Genomic DNA, 11,917 nt, shown 5'->3' on the forward strand with positions numbered 1-11,917 from the left:
AAAGACTAAGCAAGTAAGATAAAAAATATATACTCCCTCTGACCTTATAAAAAAAATTTAATTACTTATAAAAAAATTATTTTAAAATTTGCTAAAGTATAAAGAATATTTAAAAATATGTAAAGTTATACTAAAAAATTTAATTACTTATAAAAAAAATTATTTTAAAATTTGCTAAAGTATAAAGAATATTTAAAAATATGTAAAGTTATACTAAAAAATTTGCTAAAGTTCAGACGGATGAAAATGACATTTTTTAATATCTTGGCCATAGAAAAAATAATAATTTATTACTCTGTAGTTTTATAGACTATTAAATGTTGCTACAACAAAATACTGTTACAACAGTGCTTCAATTATAAAACTTGATCCTAAAATGTGTCTCACATAAGAGATATATTATTTCCATGATGAGAATCAGGATTTAATCCAAAGAACTATAACATTATTTCTGATATATTTGTTTGAAGAACCAAAAACATCATAATTGAAACCCATAAGATAGACAAAAAATCAACTTCCAAATAGTTTGGATTGTCTTGAAACATTTGTCGATTTAAAACTAAAATATAACAAAATCAAAACTATGAAATTCCATGAAATATTACAAATAACTCAATCATCATCTATCGACCATCTTCCTTTTTTACAGGTTTCATCGTCTTCGTAGAGGAAAGTTGAACACTTTCAACATCTTCTGACGCTTCAGGATTTATACGTTTACAGGGGGTCATCATAGAATTCGCAGCATTGGGGTCGAAATCAGCAGATACAGATAAAGGTTCCTGAAAATCATGTGTGTCTTCAATTAGATATTGAAAGCAGGAATATATGACAACTAATTCGATATAAGATATAAAATATAAAATATAACTTACCGATAAACTCTTCATATCATCTTGTGAGGAAGACAATGAAATTGGAATTTTCGATACATCCTGCAGAGAGATAATGGAATTATTAGGGTATTTTTGTTAACTCAAATCAGAATTAAGATACAAATCAATGAGATTGAAATATTTGCCAATAATATGTTAATACATACCTCATGAGACTTGAAGGTGTCCTTAACTTTCTTACGTGAATCTTCATCGTCTTTAAAGCTAATAACCGAAAGACGATTAAATTTCGGTTGAAAAACAGCTCTAATTGCCAACTCCTTCTTCAACATAGCATCAAGACCAAAAGGGAATTCTAACGGATTGTCTTCACCGGCCTAAATTTCAGCAAAAAATATACATATTAACAAAATATATTATTAGTAATTTCTTGTACAACATTTGAAGACACTCATATTACCTCCACTAATTCATTTTTCATTTGTAGAGCAGATTTTCCAATTAACTTGAAATAGTCACTATCCCAAAAGACGAAACGGGACTTGAATTTACCATCAACTCCCAACACTTCAAGCTTGTACCTATATATAAATCCCATTTAAATAGATTGAACCCAATTTATAACTCCCATTGAAACAGTTTCATAACACAACGATGAATGAATACCTTGGCACGGGTTCAGAACTTATGTGATTTGCATAGCACTTAAGTTTGCCATCTTTTACAGCGACGCTCTTGGTACATTCGGCACAACCATCATAATACTAACCGGAATTACCAACTTCAAACTTCTCCAACTTCGCTATGGTGACACATGTTGTTTCCTGTAAAATGAAATTTCACTTATATTATATAAATAACATAAAGATTAATAACAAATTAAAGTTTCATGTGCAGCCTGCATACTTGTTTAAGCATCGCGATCTCAGCCAAACTAATGACTTCGGCCTTCCATATAAATTTATCAAAATCGGAATACTGTGAGGTTTGAGTTGTTTCAACTTGCAAACTTGATGAAGAAAGCTTTGGCAGTTCAGCATTTAGGCTGCGAGTCATTATATAAAAGAATCAATATAGAGTAAAATTCTATCACCATGTACGACATTGTACGAAAAAATCATAAGGGAAATCTGATACGCCAAGATGTTTGTGAAATACCTATCCTTCAGCTTCTTAATTTCAACATTACTAATATCATTAATGACCAGCTTTGTGCCACTCCAAGCATTGGATACATTTAAAGGAAAACCTCCTTCAACACCAACTAAATATCAGCATAATGAAGCAAATACATTGGGTATTTAAATTATCAACAGAACACGATAACGTTTACCTTGCGCAGCCGTTATCCTTGCGTTTTGTAATAGAACAACAATGTTCACATCTTCCCCATGGTTCTTGTAGTATTCATAAAATTGCAATGCAAAATTACCCCATAGTGTACACTGCACGACAATTTTGCTACCAATAAAAAAAGCAAAGATGTTGTGGTTCAATTACACCACAACAAACAAAAGCAAAACACTTTATGATTTTTAACAGAATGGAAACCAACAAAAAGGAAACGAATACAATGTAAATAGTTTTTTGAGTATACGAACTCAAATGTTTTCATACCTCATGTCAGTGATCATAAACACAAACTTGCTTTTGTTGTTATCTGAGTTTATCTGAGTCTGCAGAATTTCAGTAACTCCTCCAACTACGTCTTCAAAAGTTTGATTAACAATGTAAGCATACATACAAGATAATCCAAATAAAATAGGTGAATAATATATATAAATATCAACGTACCAACCAATACATTAGGCTGGAATTTTCCATCAGCAATGGACGCCAAACCAAGAATGTTGAAATAATCTATAGGAATCTCCGGGAGCTCCATTTTCTTAACATAAGTTGAACCACAAAATACCAACTTGTATCCATGAGTAGTAGACTTAAAGGAGAAATCGTTGTTTGAGACTTTAAAGTTCTGCATGATATATGAAGCTCCTACGGCAAGATCGCCCACATATTTCGACACCAGATGGGATGGTACAATTGCTTGTATCATATCCAACTTTTAATCATAAAAAATAAAAATGTGCCAAATTTGTTTCAGATAATCATTAACTATATAGAAATAAGTACGAAAATTAAAACATAAACAACTAACAGTGAAAATAATACCTTAGAATCAACCAAAATTAGTTCAAGGTGTTCTTTGTTTGACGAACTTCTCACAGTCCAAAGATGTCTACAACGAACAGCAATCTTCCACAAATCTTTAGAATCGTTAATGTCCATCACGGATTCAATCGGTCGCGCCATCGTTGATGTAAATTCTGAAAAAATCTGAAACCTAATTAGTAGGTTACAATACGTTAAAAAAATAGAAGAAACATGATTATCAATGAAATTGTGGAAAGGTTATGGAGTTTACCGAATGAAAAAGTTGAAAGAGGAAGAAGAAAGAATTTGTGAATGAGTGACGAAAATAGATTTTCAATTTGTGAATGAATTGAAAGGGGAAACAGAAAGATATCATGAATGAGTTGAAAGGGGAAGAAGAATGAATTTGTAAAGCCATGGTGTAGATAGGGTTTTCTAATTCCCAAAACAATTATAAATAAAACTCAATTTTCCAAATTGAATTATAAATGAAACTCAATTTTCCAAATTGAATTGGAATTCAAAGAGGCATAAAATGAATTGGTGTCTGCGTATCCCAAAGCGTTCCTCGTGTATCCCATTTTGTATTTTGTATAAACCATATATGTGAGAATAAACTAAGAAATGACACCTCAGCAAAATTAATTGCCAAATCTCTAATAGTTCAGGAATTTTGAAAAAGTCAGTAATGCCCTTTTGTTTTAGTTAAAAATAGATTTGATCAAAAGGGTAAATTAGAGAGTAATTAGGGATTGTTTTTATTAGTTAGATATTAGATTATTACTCCTAAATAATTATTATATAGAGAAAAAGTAAAATGAATATAATAAATAAATAGGAGTATTATAGGTAAAACAAGAGTTATTGTTTGAAAAGTAATAATAATGATTAACTTATATGGTATCTATAAAAAGTCAAAAGATGACACTTAAAAATGAACGGAGGGAGTATTATTTTATGTCGATGCTTAGAGAATCAATTTAGCACATGAAGTGGCCATGGTAAGATCGACTGTGATAAATGGAATCTCTTTATTTTTCAAAAGCGTAGTCGCATTGAGGAATTCATTAAATGAAAATAAAAACAATTTGTCGGCTTTGATAGAAATTGAGATACAAATGTTGTCCATCCCGCTAGTCATTGCTTTTAAATTTCCAAGATCTCTTAGCATTTATGAGGATTGTCTTATATTTCTTTTAGGATGAAGAATAATCCTAGAAAATTTCTTCCTTGAACTCTAAAGGTGTATTTTTTTGGGATTAAATTCTATGTTAAATTTTATAACATGTTTAAATATTATTTATAGGTCCTCAAAATGGGATTTTGTACCTCTGGTTCTGATCACCACGTATCTTGACGCTGTCTCCAAGTTTTTTGCGATGAATTTGTACACCAATCTTTAGTAGGTAACTTCTGCATTCTTTATTTCAAACGACATGACTTAATAGAATAAATTTGACCCATTAGCCATGAAATTCGTCTTTAGCACTTCTTCAGGGTTTATCAATATCTGCTTGTAGCAATAAATATAAAAATATGAGAGTTTTGCACCTTGATGTTCCATCTACCATCATATATATATATATATATATATATATATATATATATATATATATATATATATATATATATATATATATATATATATATATATATATATATATATATATATATATATATATATATATATGACGAGGGATATGAATCTATGAGAATAATTTGGAGATGATTCTAAGTGTTTGGACCAAAGTGGATTCCTTTTTAACCGTAAACATTGTGTCAATCTTTGTGACTATAGCTTGACACGTTCTCTCAATTTCTTTTACTTTCACCATAGGATATGGTTTATATTCCATTTATTTTCTTGTGTTGGGGGATTTTTTCAGTAAGGAGTATTGAACACAGTGAGACTTTTTTTTAGAGAAATACCTTTGTGAGAGACACACCACATATTCACCAAAATGCTCAAATCTCTACATTTACAATCAATGTGAGGCTATTGTCCATACTACTCACACTTGATACATTCTCAACACTCCCTCTCAAGTGTGAGTCTACAATGCTCCCCCTCAAGTGACTTCTTACTTCCACAGACTCTTGTACCGCACGAAACGTTTCTTATTCACCACGCTGGCGCCGTTGACACTCTTCAACGAAACGTTTCTTATTCACCATCCTGACGCCGTTGACTTTCGATACAAGTAACCTGGTCCCTTTCTGAAACCAAATGCTCGTGATACCATTTGTTGGCAGAGTTTTTCAGTAGGGAGCATTGAATATATTGTGACTTCTTTCTTTTGGAGCAACACCTTTGTGAGACACACACCACATATTCACCCAAAACCTTAACTCACACTTGATACATTCCCAACACCTTGGTCTAGTTACATAAACTTTCATTCTTATCTTTTATCTTTTGATCAAATAAGTTTTTCATCTTTTCCAGGGTCTTTTTGTTTTTTGTTGAGGTTGATGTAACATCTCCTAGCCACTTGTTGATATGCGTGCATGATGTGGTGTTGATATGATGACTATAAGCGTGATTGATAAAGACCTTCCTATAATGAGGGTTTAGGTTAAGGTACTTTCAACTACCAACAATCTAGTATGTACTACTCCCTCCGTCCCACAATGAGTGATTCAGTTGACCATTTCACACAGATTAAGAAAAATGAATAAATGAAAGAAAAAAATGACATTTTTACTAAAGTACCATTATTATGTATTGGGAACAATGAAAGTAATATTAATTAGAGGGTAAAATTGAAAAATATGCATTGGAAATTGAAATGAGTCATTCATTTTGGAACACTCTTTTATTCCAAATTGGTCAGTCATTGTGGGATGGAGGGAGTAACTTGGATTTGACGTTTACTGTGACAATCATGATAACTTATATGAATTTGATGTCACATTGTAGGGTTGTAGGATTGTCCCAAGTAATTTTATCTTCTCGGTGGATCAACCTTCTCTCTATGTTGCACTTCACCATGCCCATTGAGACGGTTATCAGGCCATATTGTTATTTATTTACTCACTTTTAATATTTTACAAAATATAATTGTATGACAGATGTTCCCCACCCGTGTGATGACACATATTAATTTTGAGTGCTGAAAAATCTTTTTTCTAAAACAATTGGAAGATCTATCTCCATCGAATCACGTTGAGATGACGCTGATCTCTCTAGGTTGAGGTGTTAACCTCATACCCCTTATGTCATCTTTGTTTCACCTTAGTTCTTGGCTCATTGATATCCCCTGAGGTGCTGGTGACATGGAAATCTTTCTATAAGATTGAGAATTTTCTAAGTCTTTAGGTCATTATTTTTATACGCCTATTTTTGTAAGTGATCTTCACAGATTTGTTTCTCGTTCTATAACTCCAACCCCTAGTAATCATCAATGAGTGAGCATGAATCATATGATTCACACTACAACCTTATGTATGCATCATGCTTTGATTCCCTTTATCGATTGGTATGACAATGAGGCTGGGGATCATTTTTACCTTCCCATTCCCGAACCCGACTCCTTGATAAATCTTTGTTTCCAACCCTGATCCACGACAAGGAAGAACATTTGAAACCCAACCCCGTTCCAAACGAGTTTGGGTATCTCTGCCTCTTCCCTATTCCGACAAGAAAATCAATATTTTAAATATCAATAATCAATTTCTCCAAACACAAAATCTTCTCTTAATCCTGTATCTGCCTTGAACCCAAAGTTTGTAGTGAAACATAACAAACATTAGCATACTATAAAATTAATAAAGTAAAATAATTCTAAAAATTTCAAAGATATATTTCAAAAAATAAAGTTATGTGCATTAAACATCCAACTAATATTCTAAATTATCAAAACTAGTTATCAAAATCATATTTTGGACTCTCCTACATCCCACTATTTGATTTGAAAGTTTCTAGTTAAATATGAGTATTTATGCAATATTGATATAATTGGGATGAGTTTGAGGACGAGTTAGGGTGGGTACTATTTTATCCATTATTTGTTTCATCCTTGTATTTTAAAATCGAGAGAAAATCTAAACTCAAACTTAGTCAAAAAGGATTTTCTCCATCAAACTCAGGAGTGAATTCAGGCGGGTATCAGCATATACAAGTTCTATTTTTATCTCCATTTTACGAGATAGGTTAATCATGTTCGGATCATAATCATCTTGGGTTATCCTTCTAGGTGTGTTAGTCAGTGGAATACAGTTGAAAAAATACTACTCTTTCATTCTATCATTTCCTCGATAGTTCTATCATCCACTTCTATCTCGGTCATTATAGAGAGACCTCATGTAGTTCCCTCATTTTACTACATTTTTATCTTTCATACTGTGTATTACCCTTCTCATTTTCTAATCATGTCCGCGCTTTTACATGGTATACACACAAATGACTCAAAATATTCATCTAGTTTTAGATATGGCATCAATACATACACTACCACAGTTGGATTTAGGTTCTTCATATGGCATGTCTCGTCATTTAAATGATCCATGAATGAGCTAAGGGACGCTTCCTACCTTTTACTTAATGCGATGAGGAGCTTCATAGCTTTCAACGAGGCATTTCATTCTCATTGAAGTTTTATCCTGTCATTGAAAGAGGACAAGTGCTCTTTTGGGCCCTTCTTTCCATCATACACCTCCATGTTAGGAATTAGGAACCTTCTTGGTATTGGCATTTTATTAACCTCATCCATGAACATAGGAGTTGAGTTACATCCCCTTTTCCCCTCTCTAGCCTCTATGCATCTATGGAGATATCTTGCTTCCTAAATTTGAGATGGTGAAGATGTCATACGATTTGAATTTACTCCATATAACTGGAAACAATATAAAAATGTCGGTGCTTTTTATATGTATGAATTTTAGGCACATTAGTTTTTAAGGATTGCATGTGAGGTCTATTACTACGTTATGTCATCATGTTTTATCCTTTTGTCCTTTGATAGATGGACTCTTTTGGTGAACGATGGCTTATGGATAAATCATTATAAATATAAATATAAAATGGTTTATATTTAGATAATTTTTTTGAGAGTTTTTCACTAGGGAACATTGAATATTGTGAAAGTTCTTCTTACTTTCACAAACTTTCGATACAAGTAAGCTAGTCCCTTTCTGAAACCAGACTCTGATACCATTTATGAGGGAAGTTTTTCACTAGGGAGCATTTAATATTGTGAGACTTCCTTTTCTAGAGCAACACCTTTGTGAGAGACACACACACCACATATTCACCTAAAACCGTGATAGGTGAGTGAGTTCTCCCACTTATAAATGTTCAAGTCTCCACATTACCAACCAATATGAGACTATTATCCACACTACTCACACTTGATACATTCTCAACACATTTATATCGAAGTATATCGAAGTAAGTTGAATAATAAATTTTAATATAAAAATCACATTTAATCTTAAAAATACAAATCTAAACTTCAAATTATAATCGATCCTTGAAGTAAAATTAAACAATTACAAATCACTCAAAATGTTAAAATCAATTTTACACTTCAAAAATAATTTTTATATGCTTCAAATATGAAACTAAACATAGATTTAATGTTTGCTTAGGGGTGTTTAGGATAGAGTTCAATATGAAAGTCGAACAAAACCGAATTGAATCATAATAAAAATTCATACGAACTGAATCGAACTGTTTCAATTTATTTAGAATCGAACCGAACCAAAATCATTAATTTGATATACCATTTAGAAATTTGAAACCACATCGAACCGTTAGAAGATAATTTTTTTCAAACCGAATCATTTATTAAAGAATTGAACGATTAAACTATTTTTTTAATTATTTTTTAAAATTTTAAAATTTATTTTTTGTATTTTTAATTTTCAGATTCGATTCGGCTTGGTTATAATATCAATTCGGTTTCAGTTTTAGTATGATTCTAAAACTGTTTTATGCAATATGGTTTGGTTTATTAACTAAACATAACAATTTATTTATTTGTTTATTTTAACTTCAGTTCGATTCGATTGAGTTAATAGTTTTTCAAAAGGATCTCTAATTTTATTTTTAAATTAATCAAAACTTATTTTAGAAAAGTAAAAATTAATTTTGATCAGATTACACTTTGCTTTTAAATTGAATCTAACTTAAAATTTTATTTAATTATTTTATAAATGATTTTTAGATTTAAATATATTGTTCAATTATATTTTACATGAATGTATTCAAATATGAATTATTTTATTTTTAATTCAAAACTCTTTTTTGTAAATTGTTTGTTCTTCTAAAATAAAATTAGTTTAAAAAAAATCTATTTCGCTCAGCTTTTCCTTGAATCAAGAGGAGAAGTTAAAATCAAGTTGGGTTGGTCAAACACACATTAATCCACATGATGACATCTATGTCAAAAACATAGGTTTATCCTAAACACAAGTGGAGTAATAACCACACCTTGATTCAATGTCTGCGTATTTGAATAATGAATCCAAAAATGGGGTTCACATAGCCGAATCCTATCTCTATAAGGAGATTAAATAATGGAGAGAAAATTTTTCACACCCTAAATATTACATATTAAATTCTTTTTAATCAAATTGGTGTAAAACAATTCTATCGCCAACACAAGTTGGGTCAAACATACATTAGTAGACAGCAAAATTCAATTCATGTATCAATTTATAAACAAAAATTATTAATGTTTTCACATTTATTAAAAAATTTAAATTTTGTATCTATGTTAAAACAATTTAATTAGTTGTTTATTTATAAAAAAAATGAGAAAAAAAATCAAATTAAATATAATTTATATTTAACTTTACTTAAAAATATATTTTAAAAATAAAATACTGAAATAAAATAAAATTTGATATTTTTTTTATTTATAATTTATAATAAAAAATTGTTAAGGTAACAATTTTTTAAATTATTGGATCAAACTTTCTAATTCATATATTTAAATGAGTTAAAAAATTTGATTCATTCGATTAAAAATAAAAATTTAAATAATTCTACGAGCTTGATCCGTTTTATTTAAAGGTGATAAGATGGATTAGACTTCCCGGACATTTTATTTTTCTTTTTAAAGTGAGACAAATTTTTAAATTTGTATTCTTTAATATTTTGCTATTTCTTTTTTCTGTTCGCGGGCACTAATATAAATTTTATAATTTTAGATTTATAAAAGGTAATGTTTGTTGATTCGGTCTTATCCATTTTAATTTTTCAGATTTCTTAATGCACTTTATATGTTTCTCAACCACAACGTAAAAATTCTAAAAATATCTTGAGATTCTGAGGCTGCATCTTCGAACACATCAAATCCTGATTGAACGATAAAATATTTCGGAGATACATTTACGAAATAATGTTCGAGATATATCTCTGCAACGTATCAGAACAAAATGAATCATAAGTTATGTTTTGTTTACGTGTATTCAGATGAAGATTTATTACCATTATGTACTATGTTATGTGACGAGATTTAAACCATACAATCGATATACAGACAATGACATACATAAATCCAGATGGTCCAAAAATGTCATATATAAATAAAGGACCAATAAATATAAAAAAAAGTCGAGAACAACGATAAAGTAGCATGATGTCAAAATAAAATACAATCCATAATATATACTAATGCACTACTGTGTATGTCAGACTACATCTCCTCTGGCTCATCAGGCTCCTTGGCCATCAATCCCTCCCGCCCTTCCGTGCCGTCTCTGATACATCAATGCCCCACGTGCCTCCACAATGATGTCATCTAGGACCTGTCTCACATCAGACCCATCAGAGAAGATACCCCTGTTAATGCTTGCTTGCACAATCTCCACAATGGACGACATATAGGCAAGACATCCTCAGCATGATTTAATTGTTCATGCTCCTCCTCTACTATCTCCTGACAAGCTGGTCTCAGCAGATCTCGTGGAACAGCATGCACCATGTACGAATGTGACACCTTGAAGAACCATCTGATATATCTATCGATGTAGCTCCAATCGCTCACAGCTATGGTACTCCGTGTCTCCTCCGATACCATATGACTCTCATAATAATCAAACATGACATTCACCTGTCTACGTGTCAAAGTAGGAGGAGCAGAGACAACAGTGTGTCTGGGAATGGTCTGAGTGTAGTCGAACTTCCACATGATGTGCTCAAACAAATGAGGAGTAGTGAGACGTGACATGCAAACCAACCATCTAGAGTATATCACTATCTCGTCAAATGGCCGCATCTCACGGTGATCGACATAGTTGTTGAAGTGCATGTCCTCGACAACCAAAAGTAGTAGCATGCGATATATCCTCACTGTAAGTCAGTACACTTGCCCAACCGGAGATACGTGGGAAGTGCTGGAGGATCCAAGCCTGAAAAGTTTGGAACACACGAATCATAAGTAATGACATTGTAAAGATGAAATGAAAATGACACATAAAGATTAAAAGACCAATAAATATTTCCGTTAGTAGTGCGATAATGCTTGTGATCTGATCTGCTTCGTATTCCACCTATAACCATCTGATAACTTCGAGTACAGGTAGACCAAACAAGCGCCCCCACTTGTACTAATGGATCCGCTCAAAATCCTCAAAGTACCGTAGGTAGATGACATATGTATAAATGACACTCTTCTCCATAAAAATTGCAGTACCAACCAAATATAGAAGGTATGCTCTCATAGAATGCGCTCTGTGGAGCCCACCTTCTCGTCATCACCTATAGCCTGATGTGCTATCTAAATATCATAATGTATATATCTGTTTCAGGTATTCAAACCTAGCATGAGCCCCCTGGTCATATCCAACTCCTCATTCGCCTCCGCTGGGTCAGCCCCCATATAGTCTACCATCATCACGAATGCCTCGTCTTTGCTAATCCTCCCATGATCTAGGAGTCTCCCCTGATCGGAAGATGTAGAAAACAAGATACATCG

At 31.8% G+C, this 11,917-nt stretch overlaps 2 protein-coding genes across 2 annotated transcripts; both read right to left on the minus strand.

Moving 5' to 3' along the window:
• Positions 1 to 603: 603 nt before the first annotated feature.
• LOC127082187 (uncharacterized) lies at positions 604 to 3,152 on the minus strand. Its single transcript, XM_051022421.1, has 11 exons — positions 3,012 to 3,152; positions 2,634 to 2,901; positions 2,457 to 2,547; positions 2,173 to 2,300; positions 1,998 to 2,091; positions 1,746 to 1,884; positions 1,629 to 1,663; positions 1,300 to 1,420; positions 1,046 to 1,216; positions 879 to 938; positions 604 to 785 (listed from the first exon to the last, which is right to left on the minus strand). The coding sequence occupies exons 1-11, from the start codon at positions 3,150 to 3,152 to the stop codon at positions 627 to 629; spliced, it is 1,407 nt and encodes a 468-aa protein (XP_050878378.1). The 3' UTR covers positions 604 to 626.
• A 7,601-nt stretch (positions 3,153 to 10,753) lies between these two features.
• Positions 10,754 to 11,251, minus strand: LOC127082188 (uncharacterized). Its single transcript, XM_051022422.1, has one exon. It carries the CDS (start codon positions 11,249 to 11,251, stop codon positions 10,754 to 10,756), a length of 498 nt encoding a protein of 165 aa, XP_050878379.1.
• Positions 11,252 to 11,917: the final 666 nt, after the last annotated feature.

This window comes from Lathyrus oleraceus, chromosome 5 (genome assembly GCF_024323335.1).
Source record: "Lathyrus oleraceus cultivar Zhongwan6 chromosome 5, CAAS_Psat_ZW6_1.0, whole genome shotgun sequence".
Lineage (NCBI taxonomy): Eukaryota > Viridiplantae > Streptophyta > Magnoliopsida > Fabales > Fabaceae > Lathyrus > Lathyrus oleraceus.